This window comes from Heteronotia binoei, chromosome 7 (assembly GCF_032191835.1).
Source record: "Heteronotia binoei isolate CCM8104 ecotype False Entrance Well chromosome 7, APGP_CSIRO_Hbin_v1, whole genome shotgun sequence".
NCBI lineage: Eukaryota > Metazoa > Chordata > Lepidosauria > Squamata > Gekkonidae > Heteronotia > Heteronotia binoei.
This window is the reverse complement of record NC_083229.1, coordinates 111897863-111919160: the sequence shown is the minus strand read 5'-3', so window position 1 is coordinate 111919160 and position 21298 is coordinate 111897863. Positions and strand designations below refer to the sequence as shown.

General features: G+C 41.2%; 1 protein-coding gene across 2 annotated transcripts in view; it reads left to right on the top strand.

The window, feature by feature from the left end:
• Positions 1-21298, top strand: part of MAK (male germ cell associated kinase) — a 40994-nt gene that overhangs the window by 517 nt on the left and 19179 nt on the right. For both annotated transcript variants that reach the window (XM_060244210.1, XM_060244209.1), the window contains exons 2-10: positions 8270-8567; positions 9019-9073; positions 10320-10441; positions 11790-11869; positions 12420-12552; positions 12633-12804; positions 15048-15215; positions 17137-17463; positions 20364-20554. In XM_060244210.1, coding sequence (XP_060100193.1) covers positions 8467-8567; positions 9019-9073; positions 10320-10441; positions 11790-11869; positions 12420-12552; positions 12633-12804; positions 15048-15215; positions 17137-17463; positions 20364-20554 — 1349 coding nt within the window. In that variant the 5' untranslated portion in view covers positions 8270-8466. The remainder of the gene's footprint in view (positions 1-8269; positions 8568-9018; positions 9074-10319; positions 10442-11789; positions 11870-12419; positions 12553-12632; positions 12805-15047; positions 15216-17136; positions 17464-20363; positions 20555-21298) is intronic.

Below are 21298 nucleotides of genomic sequence, written 5' to 3'. Positions count from 1 at the left end.
AGCTTGGGGGGGTATTTTGGGGAGAGGCACTGGATGCTATACAGAAAATGTGGTGCCTCTCTACCTCAAAACACGCCCCCCCCCGAGCCCCAGATACCTGCGGATCAATTCTCCATTATACCCTATGGGAATTGGTCTCCATAGGGAATAATGGAGTGCCCAGCAGACAATGGAGTGCTTCTGTTCTGCATTGTGGTGTTTTGGTTGTTATTCATAAAAAGCTATGATGTGACTTTTGTTTGAGGGTAAGAGTAAGATGACTTACAAAGTAAGATGACTTTAGGGAGAGCCATGGCCTTAAACATGTGCCCCCTCCCAATAGGTTTACTTGGGAGCCATGCTCCCTCAACTATGGAGTCTTGTGAGCAAATATTCTGCTTTGTGAGCTACTGTCATTAAAGCTGTGAGCTACTGTATAGATCAGTTTGCTCTGGGGCCATTTTTCCTGAGCTAAAACAAAAAAGTGTGAGCTGGAGGCTAAAAAAACTGAGCTGGCTCACACTAACTCAGCTTAGAGGGAGCACTGCTTGGGAGTGCATCTAAGACTGCAGTCCTCTGGGTTCTTAACATTGGACGTAGTGAGTCAAGTAGCACCTTTAAGACCAACAAAGTTTTATTCAGAATGTGTTTGGCATTGCTTTTCTAGGGCACACATGCTTGTGGAGATAAGAGCTTTTTACAGTCCTATCGATTTCAGTGGAAAGCATCCATTACATTTTTTTTTATCTTGCCTTTTCTCCAAGGATCATGGGCACATATTGTGCATGGCTCTCTGGTGCCTGTTCTGTCCTCACAACAACCTTGTGACACAGATCAGGCTGAGAGAGAAAGTGACTAGCCCAATTGCACCCAGCATGCTGCATGGCAGAGTGTGGATTTGATTTCTATAGCTGCACCTGACTCTACATAAGGTTACTTGGAAGTTCATCCACCTGAGATCAAGGGAACAGACTTTCAGATGAATGTGTTAAGACTAGACTGTAACAAATGAGTAGAAACTTGGCAAATCGTTTGACTGCATCTTACATAGCTGTGTGCTGTATCAAAGATACAGTAGGGCGGTGGAGAAAGCTTTCTCTTTTGTGGGCATATTGACGGGAGTCCAAGGAGAGGAAGAGCTTTGCATTCTTCAGGCATAAAACAAAGGCTGTACCTTTCGTATGAATAAAAGGATGTGAAAGGTCTGTTTTACTACCTAGGCTACCACTTGTTACTGTTTAGCAACAGAAACACTTTGCCCTGTAAAAGTAAACAAAAGAAGAAAAGTGTATCAAGATGAACCCTATTTGAGATCCTAATTTTGTGTGTGGGGGGGGTGTCCTTCAGTGAAGGCTCCTGTTTCTAGTGGGAGAAGGTGTTTTAGCAGCTGTCTCTTTGATTGTGGGGGCAATCTATGTTTGTGTTGCATACTCTAATTTGAAAGGTCGGTACTCTGATCTCTGGGTTTGAAGAGAGTGGTGGTTCTGTGTGTAGATTGCTATAGATCTGTGTATGAATTTCTTCTGGGCTGTGTGGGAGTCAAGCCTTCAGCAGCATAGTATTCATATCTTTGAATTCCCACCCCCCACAAGAGTGAAAGTGAATTCCCCTGGTTTTCTGAAAGTTGACTAATATGGTCTGTTTTAAAATGAGAAAATAGGGAGAAAGTTGTCTTTAAAAAGCTGTAATAAGCACCCACAGGTTGAACTCAGGATTGCAGCTTATTGCTTTGAGCATTAGTATTCCAGCCAGCAATAACTTTATGAAGGATAGATTTAAAAGAGGTATTCGGAAGCATTTCTTCACTCAGTGAATAATTTGCTTGTGGATCTGCCGTAGGATCTACTTGGGACTTGAAAAGGATGTAGACAAATTCATGGAGGATAGGTTAGTCAGTGACAATGCAAAGTCTTAATGTTCAGAAGCGGTAACCTTTTGATTCCCGGGGGGGGGGGGGCAGCAATATAGAAGGCCTTCATATCCTGCTTGGAGGTCTTCCAATGGTATCTGGCTGCTTGTGTGAAACAAGATGCTGGACTAAATAGGCCGTTGTTCTTATGTTCTCTGGCGCAGCACTAGCATCTGCACTAGCTTGCCTGTGCTTTCTGTTGGTCTTTCAATATTATATCGGTGCAGGGCAATATGTTTGCTTTGAGCAAGGAGAGTATCTTTTCCAAGACTTTGGGTGTAACTTGGTAGTTCTTATTAGTATGCTAAAAACACAGCAGCGCTATTGCCTAAATAATACTTCTCACTCCGGTAGTTGTCAAAATATCCAGTACTTTATTTCAATTCTTCCTGATGGCAAACTCATGATGAATCTTCAGATTAAAAAAGAAAACTACTTCCTCTTTGTGTAATACTGAAGAGCAGTGGTTGTTTTCAGTCGCACAGTTGAGTCCGACTTTTTGCAACCCCATGGACAAAGTCACGCCAGGCCCTCCTGTCTTCCACCATTCTCTGAAGTCTGCTCAAATTTGTGTTTGTTACATCAGTAACGCTGTCCAGCCATCTCATCTTTTGCTGTCCCCTTCTAATTTTGCCTTCTGTCTTTCCCAGCATCAGGATGTTCTCTAGTAAGTGCTCCCTTCTCATTTGGTGGCCAAAGTATTTGAGCTTCAGCTTCAGTATCTGACCTTCCAGGGAACAGTCTGGGTGATTTCCCTTAGGACTGACTGATTTGATCTTCTTGCAGTCCAAGGGACTCTCAAGAGTCTTCTCCAGCACCATATCTCAAAAGCATCTATTCTTCTGCGCTCGGCCTTCCTTATGGTCCAGCTTTCACAGCCATACATTACTACTGGAAATACCATCGCTTTGACTATACGGACTTTTGTTGGCAGGGTGATGTCTCTAAGTGCAGTACCACAATACAAAATCTTCATATTCATCTGCAGAGCACTGCCTTTTATAGTAGAGCTTATGATGTAAAAGCATATGGTCCTGGCAGTACTATGTTCTTATAAGTTGCCTGAAGATTCCAGAACCTTGACAATGTGACCAAAACCACATGCTCCCAGTCGATCCAGTTTGTCAACACTCCCCCTAAGTTCCTTTTTAATAATTTCGTGTTTCTGATGTCTCTAAAGCCTTGTTGAGACATAGAATTTGCTGCAGTTGTGTTCACCGGTAGGTACTGCTGAAGGGATGGCATTTAGTAGGCCTGCAACATCTGACTGATGGGTTGGTTAGAATAATGAATTACATTTTATATTGACTAAAACAATGCCCTAATTAAACGGCATTTGAAAATAAGCTGTTATTTTAAATGTTACTTATAAAAACTGTAGATGGAATGCACAATATTAGGAAAGGTTTTTCCTGCCCTGGGTAGGAAGCAGTGCCTCTTCTAAGATTATGTCTGCTATAAAACATTATCTAAAACAAAATACAGTTGCTTGTGGGTTTTTTTGCTTAAGACCCATTGCTTTTATGCAGATGCATATTGAATTAATAATTATCTAAAATTCACACAGTCAGTCAATTTTCTTTAACTGGGTAAAAGCCCTGGTATCTGTTCGTGGTTGTTAACATTTGGACTTGAATTTTAAAAGTTTTTTTTTTTAATTCAAATTTATATTCCGCCCTCCCTGTAAGCAGGCTCAGGGCAGATCAGAACATATAAACAAAAACATATAAACAGAAACGAATAGAATCAATATAAATACAAATTTAACATCAATAAGACAGTATAAAATTTCTTTAAAAACACAGGGTTTCCAGCAGAAAGCATTGGTCTTCAGTGTCACAGACCGGGCTACTGAAATCTATGCTAATTGTCTTGGTTTGGCAAGCAAGTCTCCCATTTCACTGAAAGACTATGGGCATCTTTTATAGGTTTGTTGTTTCTGATGTGTTACGGTGCTAATATCCTAAGCAGAATTACACCTTTTAAGTACATGGAAGTCAATAGTCTTAAAAGGGTATAGCTCTGCTTAAAATAGTGCTATTACATAGAACACGGTTCTCTGATTCATATTGAGGCTGCAGTGCTGCAATCTATAGATAGTTAAAGCAACAGGGATAGCTCAACAGATCTCAGATGCTAAGCAGGGTCAGCCCTGGTTAGTACTTGGATGGGAGACCACCAAGGAGGTGTGAACCACTGCTAAATGTTTCTTGCCTTGAAAATCATACGAGCTGCCATATGATAGCTGTGACTTGACAGCAAAGAAAAAAGTAAAAAGTAAATTTTATTTATTTATTATGGTCATAGACCAGCCAACAATTCATAAAAGTCCAATTCACAACCAATAAAAGGTTATATAAATATACAATAATTTTTATATACTAAAATATGATACCACCTAAAATGTACATAAAATACAAATACAGACTTTAAGACACTGAAGATGTAAAATTAGTGTTAAAACCAAAAAAAGGAAAGGTCCCCTGTGACAGCACCAGTCGTTTTTGACTCTGGGGTGATGCTGCTTTCACAATGTTTTCATGGCAGACCTTTTTACGGGGTGGTTTGCCATTGCCTTCCCCGGTCATTACACTTTCCCCCCAGCAAGCTGGGTACTCATTTTACCAACCTCGGAAGGATGGAAGGCTGAGTCAACTTCGAGCCGGCAACCTCAACCAGCTTCTGCTGGAATCGAACTCAGGTTGTGAGCAGAGGGTTCTGACTGTAATACTGCAGCTTTACCACTCTGCACCTCGGGGCTCTTTTTGTTAAAACCAAGGATAAAGTAAAAACCCAGTCTAGACCTCTTTGTTTCTTCCCTTAATAAATAAATTGTTTATTCACTGCCTAAGCCAGCATTTAAAGCAGTAAAATCATACAAAATTAAAACTTTGTCCATAAAATCATACATAAAAGACATAAAATACTGTTATAAAACTACAACTATAACAAAACATGGCTGTTACAGCAAACAGACTGGCAAAGGTGTTTAGCCATTTCCTGACTGAATTATTAGAGTTTTCCTTATTCTTGTGGCAAGCCAGCCAAATTTTGCTAATTTGTATGTAACCTCAGGGTTCCTATTGCTAAGAAGGAGTTGCAATTTTTGGCTGCTGGTAAAAGGTATGGCCGTGGAAAATGGAAGTACTTCTCGATGATCATTATAAGCCTCACAGTCAAATATGGCATGGACTAAAAAGTAAAAAATGCAGCAACTGGAGATATGCTCATGGATCACCAGCACATTCCCTAGCTGGATTGTACATGCTGTCAAATGTAGTTATCAATGCTATGGAAACAGTTTCTCTGGAAAATTGATTTCCAGTGCCATGCTAGGCAGTCACATCCTTCTACGTTCATTGATTTTAATAGGGTATAACAGCTTCAGTGGCACTGTTAATTACTTAGGGCATGGTGTATTTTCCAAACGCTTTTTAGAATGTGTTTTACAATGGCAACGCTTATGGTTAACTGATCAGTATTACCTACTTAGATTCTAATTCTGCCAGTCATAATGTGTTTTTACATTACTTTTTTTATGCAGGCAGTGTTGTTTACTTTATTGAGAGGGTTTTATGTTTAGTGGTTAGTGCTGATAGAATGTATAGAGCGACTTAGATGACTTCTGAAATAATTATATAGGTTCATCATTGTCCTTGCTGTGTTATAGTTAGGGAAATATATTTTAAGATCTTAATGGTATTACTGGTAATTACTTTTTCTTTGGAATTTGACTTGAAAATCTGATGGTAGCTATTGGTTAACTCGATATAATGCATTTCTGTTATGAAACTTTTTTGATAAAGATCTTAGAGTAATAGTAACTTGTCCTCTATCTGTCCTCTTTCTTAATCCTTCCTTAATCTTCCACAAAGAGATTATAAAGAACAATCTGTTGTTTACAATAGTTCCCTTCTCCATTTTATCTTGCAGGGCATTCCTCGGGGGACCTTAATGACAGTTTGTATCCCAGTTCTGCGTAAGATCCAATAAATGAGATGGTGCAAAATACTCTCTGTGGGCTTTTGCAGAATGAATGAATTAATGAATAATAATAATAAATTTTGCTGATAAAAAGACTGAACCTATAATAAAAAAGCCTTACTCATAAAAAGACATAAACTGAAGGATTAATTTCTTGTGTTCCATCCATCATCTGATTCTGGTCATATGTCCCCTCTTCTAAATTTACTCTGAAAGTCCCTGTCTCTTCTCAAGGCGTCATCCTTTATACCCCATCACTCAGTTAATTCAATTTGGTACTTTTTTTTTTGTGAACTTAAAGCATTGGCCAGATGGCAGCTTTTTGTTTTTTTCCAGTGTATTACTGTAATATACACCCAGGAACATGGAAAGAGGATGTCTTGGGCACAGAATGAAAAATTTCCAGAAATTGTGAATCCACAAGAGAAAACGTTTTAAGGCTCTTTGTCTTGGGAGGGATAGAAATGTTGGGGGAAATGGATCCATGACCAATCATTACTTTTTTATCCAATTGCAATAACCTTTAATGCTATAACAATAGCTCATAGAAAGGAATAAGCACGCAATTTGCCCATATGTCAAGATAAAACAATATAGATTCATCAAATTATAATGCCAGCTGATAATTAATAATAAGAGGAATAAAAAGGACAATAATCTTAATCTTGAGTACCACAGACAACAACAAAAGAATAAAGTTTAACAGCAAAAAGGCTTGACAGTCAGAAGGGGGGCATGATTAAACATTATATAGACTTTCACTCACTCACTCTCCCCTTCCCTCCCTTTTTCTTTTTCTTTTACTTTCCCCTTTTCCTCTTTCTTTCTTCTTCAGTACATGTGCCAAAAACTCTGCTACCTGCTCAGTAATTTCAGGGCATTTATCTGCTAGCAAAAATTAAATGCCTCTATTAGTTGCAGCCTTGGAAGATTGGATTAATCAAGTGTAAACATAACTGAGTAAATCATGGGCAGTATAAGAGGATATGCTGTACAGAGTCACTTTTTTATCAATCCCAAACTTGTTTACTACCTTAATAACATAAAATGCATCAGTTATAACTTAGCCATATTAATTAAATGTAAAGGTTTACGTCAATGGCAGAGGTGGGGGAGATGGGCTGTAAACTGCTGCATGCTATGCTACAATAGTAAATATATCTCATGTTTGTCATTTAAGAGTCTGAAAATAAAATTTGCGTTTTCTATCATAAACAAATGAAAGCCTGTAATTTTGTCTGTGGGCAAGGCCACATTTGAACAAAACAAATGCAAGGTTGGAAAAATATGTATCTTCACTGGACTTAATGTTCTCTAATGATTTAATATTGCACAAAAGCTTCATACTATGCATTTTGCATCAGTAAAACCTTGTCCTAAAAAGCATTTTACTGATTCCTGATTTAAAGAAGATTTTTTTGATGCTCCCCAAAACTTCAGATGTTTCCATTAAAAAAATGGGGAAGTCTTGAAGAGGATGGAAAATTTTCTCCTTTTTTTCTGGGACTTCTCTCTCCTTGGGCAGCACCTGCATTTATTTCATGTGTTTGATAACTACTATCCATATGAGCTATAGTTTGAAGAGGGTTTTTTTTTAAAAAAAATGCAGTATGTAGTTTAGAGTAGGATCAGGGCTTTCTTTGTAGCAGGGATTCCTTTGCATATTAGGCCACACACCCCTGATGTAGCCAATCCTCCAAGAGCTTACAGGGTTCTTAGTACAGGGCCTACTGTAAGCTCCAGGAGGATTGGGTACATTAGGGGTGTGTGGCCTAATATGCAGAGGAGCTCCTGCTACAAAAAAAAAAGCCCTGAATAGGATAAACCTGTAACAAGAGGATGATTCCTTGCAGGTTATGTACTGCTTTAGTGCTGGAATTCGGAAAGAGACACATCTAGAGTAGTTATATTTTCAAATATCTCTTCACTATTACAAATGCTAAAAATTTACCTTTGAATACTGAAGCTTAGACTGTTAGGATTCTTGTTAGTACACTGCCTGTCTGAAAAATCAACTTACAGTCATATACTAGCTGCTGGGGAAAAAAATAACTTTTAATCAAACAAAGGCATTATTGTCTCCTGGATATCTGAATTATACTGACAGTAAATGAGCTTCTGTCTTTCCTAGTCATTCCAATCAATAAGGCTGTTTTTCTGAATTCTAATAGATCTTAAGCTGTTCGTCATGTAGTATTTGTATCATACACGGATTGTCATATGTCAGAGTAAAGCTACTCTTGGTTATCTGTTCATGATATAGCAGGGATTCAGTAGATATACATTGTACACATACTTCTCTGGGTAGTAAATATATACATTTAATAGGCTGCTATCAAATTGCTGCTACATGATGTACTTTTTACTGAATCCTTAACAATGTGTTTTGTTGTTAAGGATGCTTTTAAGAATGGCAGCATCATTCCCTTCACTGCTACATTATTTCTGGATGAAGTGGTTATAGTTCTAAAAAAGAGGACTGATGACTTAAGCTATGACAGATCACTCACTCACGTAACAGCAACATTCTGGATGCCCGTACCGGAAAAAAGAATTTCATAATTTCTGAGGATCGGCTGACCTGTCCTTGCAAAATGAATCGTTATACAACCATGAAACAACTTGGTGATGGAACGTATGGCAGTGTGTTGATGGGGAAGAGCAATGAAACAGGGGAGCTTGTGGCCATCAAAAGGTATGTGCCATTAACTCTTTGTGTTACGAACAAGTGCCTAATGAAGGTTTCAGTCAGGTCAGAACTTGTTGTGCTTTTTAATCATGTCTTGAAAGGTAATTCTCGTGGGTCACATCTGTTCTCCCCCCCGCACTGTTGTGTTGCACTTGGTAATGCTCAAAATATATACAGCCAGAGGGTATTGGCCCTCCTTGCTTTATGGCTGGGCTGTCAGTGACTGCTTGAACTGTTATGGACTGTATGTTGCACTACCCAGTTGTTGAAGATTCTTTACAGTGGCATGCATCACATTTCTAAAATTGTCATCAAGATTACAGATTTATTAATTTGTCCTGTTATTTTCTGGGGCGGATTAGAAGTTTAATCATATTTCAGTGCTAGCTATAGTCTGCTTCTGTTTCCTTTTTATTTTCATCTGTGCCTACTTAATTATCTGTGGTTTTTCTTCCAGAATGAAAAGGAAATTCTACTCTTGGGATGAATGTATGAATTTGAGAGAAGTCAAGGTAATGGTCATAATAAGCTAATTATGGTCATAACAAGCTCATTTTAACCAGGGCATCTGACATTGAGCTTTGACTCATGAAAGCTGATGCCCTAGAACAGGAGTGGCCAATGGTAGCTCTCCAGATGTTTTTTTGCCTACAATTCCCATCAGCCCCAGCCAGCATGGCCAATAGCTGGGGCTGATGGGAGTTGTAGGCAAAAAAAAAAAATCTGGAGAGCTACCGTTGGCCATCCCTGCCCTAGAAAATTCTGTTGGCCTTCAAGGTGCTACTGAACCTGCATGCTGTTCTAGTAGAGGCCAAGATAGATATGCACTTGAAACCTCATAAACTTGAACCATGTAGGATAATTGGCTAAATGAGCTATAGCCTGTCCTTTAATCCTTTTAAAAGAAATCTACTGAGAAGTTTCCAGTTACACATTGATGCAATTGCCAAGCAACACAATTGTGGGCACACACAAAAAAAACCTAATGTGAGTCACCTTGTATACAAATGCCACATTTTATGTCTGGACTTGGAGTACAAGAGAAATCACCCACCACATACCAAAACTGTTCAGTTCCATAAAAGAATGTCCCAGTGCTATATACTGTAAGGTGTGACTATTCTCTCACAAGCAAAGAAGAACCTATATGTAGAAAATCAGCATGTCTTAGAAGAAGGTCAACTAGAATGTTTCTGACATCTTGTTTATATAACAGCAGGCTATATTATACCTAGGTGGATCCTTTTTACCTGGTTTTCAGGCAGGTTTTCTTTCAAACTCTAGTAAGAGTTATGATAGTCTGCTACCCTCATTGACTGGCCCACCTTTGTTGAGGCCAAGAGATATATCCAGATAGATAGAAACAAAATAGCAGGAAAATGGGGTTATCTGCTTAGTCACTTGTGTGAACTCATTGCTGAAAACAGAGCTGCTGATACAAACAGGAAGACAGCAAAGATATGCCAGCCCAGTACCTGGAACTGATGAGGTTAATTTGGCTCTTTGGCCTGTATAAACTGAATTGGCACCCATGCCAGCTTTAATTTTGGGTTCTGATCTAAGCAGTAAGGGAGACTTGTATGCGTCTGTGCTGTACTTTGCCTTTCATATGCTCAAACTGGGACCTGCATCTTGCTCAGACATTTGTTGTTGTGATGGACTTCTTCAGACAGTTACAGTTTTCCAGGAAATAACTCTTTTTCTATGTGTTTAGAAAACCGCAGCAAGCTCAAAATAATCCTCTTGGATTTATTGCAGTCACTGAAGAAACTGAATCATGCCAATGTGATAAAGCTGAAAGAAGTTATCCGAGAAAATGATCACCTTTATTTTGTGTTTGAGTATATGAAAGAAAATTTGTATCAATTAATGAAGGACAGGTATGTCTGCTTTTGAAACTTAATAGGGTGTAGGGTTGTATTATACCAGTGTGTTTAGCTAACAGAGCCAGTTTGGTGTAGTGGTTAAGTGTGTGGACTCTTATCTGGAAGAACCGGGTTTGATTCCCCACTCCTCCACTTGCACCTGCTGTAATGGCCTTGGGTCAGCCATAGCTCTGGCAGAGGTTGTCCTTGAAAGGGCAGCTGCTGTGAGAGAGCCCTTTTAGGCCCACCCACCTCACAGGGTGTCTGTTGTGGGGGAGGAAGGGAAAGGAGATTGTGAGCCGCTCTGGGACTCTTCGGAGTGGAGGGCGGGATATAAATCCAATATAATCATCATCATCCTCATCCTCCTCCTCCTCCTCCTGGTGCAATTAACCTCTAAAATCTGCTGTTTTATAGAGTTTACTCATTATCATGTGAACTCTTTCTCAGCATTCTGTACATTACATTGTCTTTGAACAGAAGGCTTATAAATATAAAGTAAAATGTTCAAACTTGCACTAGAGGATCCTGTGAATATAGGGGAAGGTATTTGTGAGTTTCCTGCATTGTGCAGGGGGTTGGACTTATATGACCCAACTCTATGATTCTATGAGTATGAAAGAAACTAGCATACTATTCATCTACAACAGTCCCATTGAGAATTGAGCTATTCTTGTTGATACACCAGATTTAAAATTGCCTACCTGTTTGTCAGATCTATAGTGTGTGTTCTGGTGATTTCCAATTTCTTGCCGTGTGAGTTTGTGACTTCTTGTCCACCTGTTTGGCTTGTGTGCATTCTTTTCTTGTTGGGCATGCATATCATGTTTCAGTAGAGTGTATAACATACATGGCCCGGCCCAACAAGGTCCCATTTATGTCAGTTACGGCCTTCATAACAAATGAATTAGACACCTCTGTCTTAAGGTTTTATTCTCTCGTGTGTGTGTGTGCGCGCGCATGCATGTGCATGTGTGCATTGGTCCAGATTACTTGTGCGCTTGTGCATATGTGCATTGGTTCAAATTACTTGTCTGACTCCAAGATTGCATGTGGGATATGCTGGATTTTATGTGCTCATGCCCTGTTCAAATGTTACACCAGTGTGTAAACGTCTGGTGTGAGGCTCCACCTTGCCAGCAGGGGAGGAGGCAGTTATTTTCATTCCCAGTGTGATTTCATTATGTGCGGGAAGACTTGTAAAAGAAAAAGAGTAAAACTAAAATAGGAACCATGACCATTTCTTTTGAGCTAAGTCAAGCTGTAAAGTGATGTCCTCTTATATTTTGCTTTATTACTTTATTTAACATACAAAGGCTTAATTTTTATTAAAATATGTAATTCTGAATTTGTTTCTTTGCAGAAACAAGTTGTTCCCAGAGTCTGTCATCAGAAACATTATGTATCAGATATTGCAAGGACTAGCTTTTATACATAAACATGGTAGGTCTCTTGCTACCTTGTTTTCTCTTTTGTGTACAAATAGTGTATTTGTAACTGGGAAAGGTCGGATTTTCATTATGTTGTGCCAGTGGACTCAATGGGGAATAAAACTGCTGACTTGTTTTATACTGTCCTCTGAAACAGAAACACTCCAAAATCATTAAAATACAGATATAATTAAAATATAGTCAGTCTAGTTGGAAATTCTTATTTTTTGGTAGCCTATTTAGAAATATTTTATGAGTTTTGGTTTTCAGTCTAAGATTTTGTTTGTTTGGTTTTTTTTTTATATATATAAGCTGTTTGTCTCTGCATTTTGTTTCTTGTTACAGTAAGTGTCTTAAAAATATTTCCTCCCCCCAAGTTCTGATCACCAGATTTTAGCCATTCAGTCGTATTCTTCAAAGTCTATGACAGGCTCAAAATAAAGAGGATCTCTTTATTTTCCAGTACATTTCTGAAAGCAATTTTTTTACGTTATGTAACTGTTAGTACAGTGATGAGATTTTTTCCCCTTTTATTTTGCCCCCCTCTGTGTTTACATTGACAGGTTTTTTCCACCGGGATATGAAGCCCGAAAACCTTCTGTGTATGGGTCCAGAACTTGTTAAAATAGCTGATTTTGGACTGGCTAGAGAGCTAAGATCTCAGCCTCCATATACTGATTATGTTTCTACCAGGTGGTAAGTATATTATTCAACAAGACCTTCTAATGCCATTTGCATCTGAACACAAATGCATTCACTTGTTTCTATCATTCCAGGTATCGTGCACCTGAGGTTTTGCTGAGATCTTCGGTTTATAGTTCCCCAATAGATATATGGGCGGTTGGCAGCATAATGGCTGAACTATATACATTAAGGCCCCTTTTTCCAGGAACAAGTGAAGTTGATGAAATCTTCAAAATATGCCAAGTGTTAGGAACCCCAAAGAAGGTGAGCTGTTTGTGAATATATAGAATGTATAACTGGTGGGAATAAGACTGTTTCATTCATTCATATCCTGTTTTTCCTCCCTAGTGGGGACACAAAATTGTTTCCATGGCACAATGGGGATCCAAACCTGGATCTCTCATCTCTCTGTCCAACACTCTGATCACTGGAGAGCCAGTTTGGTGTAGTGGTTAAGTGTGCGGACTCTTATCTGGGAGAACTGGGTTTGATTCTCCACTCCTCCACTTGCACCTGCTAGCATGGCCTTGGGTCAGCCATAGCTCTGGCAGAGGTTGTCCTTGAAAGGGCAGCTGCTGTGAGAGCCCTCTCCAGCCCCACCCACCTCACAGGGTGTCTGTTGTAGGGGAGGAAGGTAAAGGAGATTGTGAGCCGCTCTGAGACTCTTCGGAGTGGAGGGCGGGATATAAATCCAATATCATCTTCTTCTTCACTTTACTACTCTTGAGGCAGCCCCCTCCAGTTCTATATGTGTGAACTGTATGGGATGGATTTTGTTCACAGGATTACATTCTTTCAATCCTCATGTGATTTGTGTAGTGATTACCTGTATCCCAACCTGATCTGAAAAGAAATGAATAACACATCTGGAGGCTTGGATGATGAAATATAGAGCTGGGTGTTGTCTGCATATTGATGACACCCAGCCCCAAAGCTCATTTATATATGTGAACACACACACACTCTCACACAAGAGAATAAAACCCTAAGCCAGAGGTGTTTAATTCATTTGTTATGAGGACCGTATCTGACATAAATGGGACCTTGTTGGGCCGGGCCATGTATGTCATAAAATGTAATGCCAGGTAGCAGAGAGATAAACTTTATAGGGCACAGACAAACACAAAGATTTTTAAAAGACTTAAAACTTGCTTAAAATATTAGCGCTCGTTGGTCTTAAAGATGCTTTCTTTGTTTCTCTTCCGTGTGATCCAGGGAACTGGGCAAAGGAAGCTTTGGCTCCTTCCTTCCTTCCTTCCTTCCTTCCTTCCTTCCTTCCTTCCTTCCTTCCTTCCTTCCTTCCTTCCTTCCTTCCTTCCTTCCTTCCTTCCTTCCTTCCTTCCTTCCTTCCTTCCTTCCTTCCTTCCTTCCTTCCTTCCTCGGGATCAGGAGGGAGAGGAGCCTTGGCCAATAGAAGGAAGAGAGACTTGGCTCAGTAGCTCTGCTGTGCAATTGAGAGAGTCTAGCAAAGCAAGCTCTGCCTTCCACCCTTCCTCCCCAAGGAAGGAGCCTCAGCCAATGGAGAAAATAGAGATTTTGCTCTGTAGCTCCTTTGCAATTGAGCAAGCCTGGCAAAGCAAGCTGTTATGCAGAAGGAAGCAAGAGAGAGGAAGAATGAAGCAGATGACAGCCAGTTGCTTGGGGGGGGGGGCTGATAGGAGCCCTCCGAGGGCCTGATTCGGCCCCTGGGCCGCATGTTTGATACCCCTGCCCTAAGCACTCCACAAGATAAATTCCACTCAGTTGATTCTGTATCTCCAGTGGGGGCTTTATGTCTGGCCAGAGAGAAACAGTGAAACATCAAAGGGCTACACCCTTAATACCAATTCCATATCCAATTCCATGCCTGCGGAGGCCCAGCAACTGGTATTGACATGAAGATTCTGTCTAGCCATCCTGGAAAACAGCCATTGGTGGGTCTTGTCTTTCATGAATGGCATTTAATTCTTTCTAAAGCATGACTTACCTCATGGCAATGAGTTGCACAAGCTGCTTATACATTGTTTGAAAAAGTACTTTCTTTTACCTGACTTTAAATTTAAACAGCTACTTCTCCCCAGTATGCAGTTTTACAAACTTGTAGCTTGTTCTCCCTTAGCTTCTCCCCCTACTCCTTTATAGAAAGCGCTAAATGAGCTTTACTCTTTTTAACATGGTTTGGCTATTCTGGGCTGTTATCGGCAATTGCAAATACCATTTTTCTCTAATGTTGGACTAGGGTGGTACCAGGAGAGCATTGCAGAGTTGTAATACTGAGAGTGCAGCAGGCTATTGCAGGAACTGTTGGGATGGGGGGTGCATAAAGCTGAATGAAAAGTATTTGGTATATTTTTCCATAGTAATCAGCATGGGGTGGAGAGGTTGAGTAGGTCGTTACTATCCTTTCAGTGATGTTTTCTACAGGTGGGCAGGATTGAGTGGTTTCCCCATAGCTTTTGATACAGCACAAGGGCAACGAGGCTTCCACATTTTGCTTTAAAGTTTACTTCATGTATGTCTTTTGGTAGAGCGATTGGCCGGAAGGGTTTCAGCTTGCAACTGCAATGAACTTCCGCTTCCCCCAGTGTGTCTCCATAAACTTAAAGACTCTCATTCCAAATGCTAGTGGTGAAGCCATCCAGCTTATGACTGATATGTTGAACTGGGATCCAAAGAAGCGACCTACAGCAAGCCGTGTACGTAAGCCCTGTCGGAACAGTCACGGGCAATTTTCACATCGAGCTGCGCTGTGAACAGCAGAGAACCCTGAGGGGGGAAATGGGGAGGGGACGATGGCTCAGTGGTAGAGCATCTGCTTGGTAAGCGGAAGGTTCCAGGTTCAATTCCTGGCATCTTCAACTAAAAAGGGACCAGGCAAGTAGACGTGAAAAACCTCAGCTTGAGACCCTGGAGAGCCGCTGTCAGTCTGAGTAGACAATACTGACTTTGATGGACCAAGGGTCTGATTCAGTATAAGGCAGCTTCATATGTTCAAAATGTTTTTGTGCAAGCTAGTTCTGTAAAGAGTGAAATATAAATAGTTAACACTTGAAACAATAAATGCTTATATATTCACCCACATTATCAAGATTGGAGTCTGATGGAAACAGACAGTAGTTGAGTTGATGGTTTTGCAAGTCAGAGATGCCTTCATAATATAAGGAAAGTTTTGCAGGGATGTCTTGATAACCGCTGTCAGTTGGCAGCTCAATGCTTTACAGGAAAAGAAACCGCCTTTCCCACCCCCAAAATGGATTTCCTAGGAATTTTATAACGAGGTTGAATCTAAAAATGATTCTTTGTGGGAGGCTTGAACCAATTTCCCACTAGCCTTATGCTGCTCTCATGCTCCTCTTCTCTGCGGGGTTCCGTCGGATTTCACCCTGTCTGCCCCGGGGCTGCAACTAGCTTCGCCTTTTTCACGCAGCAAACAGAAACTGTTTTTTAGAGGTTTCTGGTTGCCGCACAAAAAAGGCGAAGCTAGTTGCAGCTCCAGTGTGAAATCCGACAGAAGACCCACTGAGAGGAGTGTGAGAAAGGCGAGTGGGAAATTGGTCTTGCTGTTAGATGTGTATTGCCCTGTCTTGCGGCCTAAGCGTTTCTCTGAACCTTCTGCTTCTGGGATGGCCAGAAATTAATTTTATCACAAGTTTCTGGCATGATGACATGAATCCTTGTTGCAAGATTCTTGGGTGTCTCTTGATGACACCCAGAATTTTGCAGCAAGTATCATAACCTCAAAGGTTGATTACAGCTAAGTGTGGCGCTGCCCTTGGAAATAATTGAGAAGTTGAAACTGTTACAAAATATCACAAACCAGCAGTTTTAGTCAAGTGAGGACACACACAATTAATTATTTGCCAACTGCGTTGGCTGCTGAACATCTAGGTTCAGTTTTAGATGCTTGTTCCTTTGTGGTCTGGGCTGGTAGGTAGGTAGATAGGCAGAGAGGGAGGGAGCTTGCTTGCCTTTAAGAATTCTAGTTCATGTGTCATCCATTTGGCAGATTAAATTGTTACAGTAAGAATCAGTAGTTTCCCTTGATTTTGCAGTACCATCTCCCCAAAAAGTCATGCTGGCCTTCAGGCACCTTGTTTTTCAAGGCCTTTGGATAGGGCAAGAGCGGGGGTGGAATTCTAGCAAGAGCTCCTTTGCATATTAGGCCACAACCCCCTGATGTAGCCAATCCTCCAAGAGCTTACAGAGCTCTTTTTTGTAAGCTCTTGGAGGATTGGCTACATCAGGGGTTTGTGGCCTAATATGCAAAAGAGCTCCTGCTAGAATTCCACCCCTGGGCAGGAGAGAGGGTGTTTGTTTGTTTGCTATCAAGTTGCAGCTGACTCATGGCAACCCCGTGAGGTTTTCAAGGCAAGAGATGTTCGAAGGTGGTTTGCTGTTGCCTGGCTTTGCGTCACGACTGTGATATTTCTTGGAGGTCTCCCATCCAGATATTAGCCAGGGCCAACCCTGATTAGCTTCTGAGACCTGATGAGACTGGGGTATTCTGGGCTACCCAGGTCAGGACAGAGAAGAATTAGCATCCTGTACTTTTTGGTATTTTAGTCAGCATTGGAGAGTTCTGTTATCAGTCTGCTTTCCCTTTTCTTCCCCCTTCAGGCACTGAAATTTCCCTACTTCCACGTTGGACAAGTTTTAGGTCCACCTCCTCAACATCCAGATCAGAAACAGCTGCATTCTAAATTAATCCAGCCAACAGAGCCAAAACCATCTCTATCCAAGCTAGAACTTGTATCAAAATTCGAATCTGCACCTAAACCAGAAGCGCAGACATCACCAGATGCCCCTGACAGATTTCAGCTGCAGTCTCTGTTGAAGAATAACCAGCAGCCCCTCCAGCCAATTCAGCTCCCGCAGAACTCAACCAACCAACAGCCATCAAAGCAGCAGCAATTGTTCTTTCCAGCCATCAAAAACTCATCACCAGTAAGTTGTCTTTAAGACACTTTCCCTCTGAATCAGTCAAGGTGAAGCTGTGCAAGTATGATTCAGATCACACCGGGGTTTTATGTGTTTATTAATACTAGAAGACTGTGTCACAAATGGGAAAGCAATTGTGTTGCACTTGGAAATGTGTTTTCTTAACTCACTGTCTGGTTAAGTGTGCAGACTCTTACCTAGGAGAACAGGGTTTGATTCCCCACTCCTCCACTTACAGCTGCTGGAATGGCCTTGGGTCAGCCATAGCTCTTGCAGGAGTTGGCCTTGAAATGGCAGCTGCTGTGAGAGCCTTCTCAGCCCCACCTACCTCACAGGGTGTCTGTTGTGGGGGGAGAAGATATAGGAGATTGTAAGCTGCTCTGAGTCTCTGATTCAGAGAGAAGGGTATAAATCTACAGTCTTCTTCTTTTCTTTCTCTATGCCCCTAAACTGCTTGTCCCTCTTTCCGAGCCACAACAGATCTCTAAGATCTTCTCTCAGTCAATTCTCCCTGATTTTCTATCTCCTCTTCACAACCCCTTTTTTTGCAGCCCTCAGCATTTTCTGTCGGCATGCCCCCTTGGCAACAAATATTTCACAGTCTCCTCTTTTCTTTCTTCTTTCTGGTTTTGCAGTTTCTGTGCTGCAACTCTCTCTTTTTTCCCTTGTGCAGAAGGGTTTCACTCGCAGTTCACAGGGTGATGGTGTTTAGGGCTCAGATGGGCCATTCAGTGTAGTTGGCTAGCTGCCACAGGATGGAGCGATTGGCATGAACTCTACCCATGCTTATAAATCCATGGAGATGAATAGTAATACAGAAGGTAGTGGATTATAACTTACAAATACAGTCAGACTTTAAACACAGTTAACATTTCGTTATTGTCCTATATAGATGATTTTGAAGATATTGTAAGACGATACGTGGGTGCCAGTTGCTGGGTCTTGTTATTTCTGTTTCTAATTTGAGTTCTTAGACCCCTTGAATACAGGATTAATCAGTTTCCCAACTTATCTCATTTTGTTGAGATAAGTTAAAAGCCCACTGTGTGGACTTTGCCAGCATGTCAGTTTCATGCTAGTCCTTGTAGTGGCACATGGAAGCTTCATTAAGACACAAAACAAACAAGGAACTGTTGACTGTTACCTTGTACTTTCTCCAGCCAGCTCATAGTAGTATATATGATTCTTCTTGCTGCCCATTATCCTTACAAACAATCTTGTGGGGTAAGTTGGGCTTGGTGACTGGCTGGACCAAGGTTACTCTGTGAGATTCATGGCACGGAGGATATCAGGTAGGGGAGTGTGGGTCCCTCTAACCAGGAGTGGAATTCTAGCAGGAGCTCCTTTGCATATTAGGCCACACACACCCTGATGTAGCCAATCCTCCAAGAGCTTACAAAAAACAGCCTGTAAGCTCCAGGAGGATTGGCTACATCAGGGGTGTGTGGCCTAATATATAAAGGAGCTCCTGCTAGAATTCCACCCCTGCCTCTAACTTTAAATGAAGGGGTGGGGGTGGGGAAATAGGTCAAAGATACATGGTTGCAGTGGTTTTATAGAGGGGAGAGAGGGAGCTGCTACTGTTCAGCAAATGGGGAAGGTAAACAGCCAAAGCAGATGGCCTCCATCACCTGGATGTAGCTCTGGTTCCTGATTCCACCCCCCCCCCCCCCACAAAAGCACAGCCATACACCAGATCTCTTCTTTTAGACCACAACTCTTTCTCTTATTGTTCAAAATGACTTCTAAGCAGTGAATGGCTAGGCCCCTATTAAAACCTTGAATGTCTTGGTTTCAGTTGTCATTGTGAATTGGGCTACTTTCTTAGAGGATATGACTTTCTTTTGCTTGAGGGCCACTCTGTCTCTTAAAATGATTTCCCTGCCTGTTTTCCGTGAACGCTCTATTAAGGCAGGTAAATGAGGGGAGAATTAAGTGAAAGAGAAAAAAAAAGTAAAATTTAAGCCCCTCCAGGAGTTTCCAGTATTTTTGAACCTGTGGGCATCTTTGGAATTCTGACACAGGGTGAGGGGCGCAGTCCCAAAATGGCTGCCGGGAGGGAGGTCAACCATGACTCTAATAATCCTGTATTTCAGACAGAAGCTTCATTTAACAGGATGCCTTTCAAAATGAACATATTGTATAGCCATGTTTTCTTACGTATACGTAGCTAACCTTCAGTCACTTATAGGAAGATCTTTGTGTTGTGGCAGCAGCTGCTGCCAAAGCAACCTTTTTTAAACAATCAGAGATCCAGTGACCAGTCAGAGGTTCTGCTATTCGGAAGCCTCCTGGCTCCACTCACTCTCAAAAACGCTCAGCGGGCATCAAGAAAGGCGTTAGTTGGCGCCATGCCCTCCTGCCCGAATCCATGGTTCTCTATAATATTTATAAAGTTTAATCAAACCAAACAAATCCTGTCCTACCTAACTACTGTGTTTCCTTGCTTGTAATGTAGGGGGATGCACAGGGAGCAGTTTACCCAAATCAGGGATTCCCTCTTTTGTGCTCAGCAATTCCTCTGTCTTGTTTTATTTGAGGAACTTTGTTTCTGTGATTCAGTGCAGTTGCAGAAAGTATAACACTGATCAGAGAATGATCTATAATCAGGGCTTTTCTTGTAGCGGGGAGCTCCTTTGCATGTTAGGCCACATACCCCTGATGTAGCCAGTCTTCCTGGAGCTTGCAGTAGGCCCTGTAAGCTCTTGGAGGATTGGCTACATCAGGTGTGTGTGGCCTAATATGCAAAGGAGCTCCTGCTGCAAGAAAAGCCCTGTCTATAATAATTCTGCTTTCCTGACAAGTTTGACAAGTATTTCCAGGTGCTTTTTTTTGGGGATGGGATGGGATGAGCAGAAGTATAATCTGGTTTTAGAAATAACACCGCCTTTTTGCAATCCACCCAGAAGCAAACAGCCATAGGACCTTCAAATGGTACAGTGGGCCTGAAAACTTGTCGACGACGATGGGGTCAGACTGTATTAAAGGCTATGGATAGTTGGGATGATCTTGAGGATGCAGAGTTTGGAATTTCATATTCTAAGAAGCCCAGCATTACAACAGTGAATGAAAAGAAAACAAAGGAAACTCTCTTTAGGTAAGACATGCTTCCCTTCTGGCAAGTTGTTTATCAGCGCCACTAAATAAAAAACTGAGTCCGCCCATGTGAATGAGCAGATAGGACTGGAACCTGTAATTTGAAAGGAAATTATTTGAGCAATGTTATAATATTTATACATAGTGCATTGAAGCTAATATTTGACAGTAGATTCAGGTGGGTAGCCATGCTGTCTGAAACAACAGAACAAAGTTTGAGTCCCGTGGCACCTTTAAGACCAACAAAGTTTAATTCTGGGTATAAGCTTTCATGTGCATGCAGTGTTACCTGTGGTTCCTTCTCCATGCGATCTCAGGGGATTGTCCCGGGATGTACATTCAAAATGCTTTGTGCCACTTCATACAGGGCATGCAAGCCAAATAAAAATAAGCACTTCACTCTACTGCTGCAGTAATCTTTTCTGCCTCTTTCTGGAAGATTTTTAGATCTTTCCCTATACTTCAAGTTCTCATTATCAGGCCTATTGTTCTTGTAAAAGTGAATCACAATCTGAACAGACAATAAAGGGTCAGTATTTATTCTAACTGGTGCTCAGTTAAGATGAAAATTCTTCTTTAAATCTTGTGGCTGGAAAGCACTGTGAGATACAAGGTTGGTGGCAACGGTATTAGTCAGCCATGTAAGATTAGTTCTTAGAGCATTGCCTTGTCACCAGCTTCAACGCTAACAAGATTAGAGTTGCTTGGAAGAGATTTGTGAAGGCCACGGCAGTGTGCCAAAATG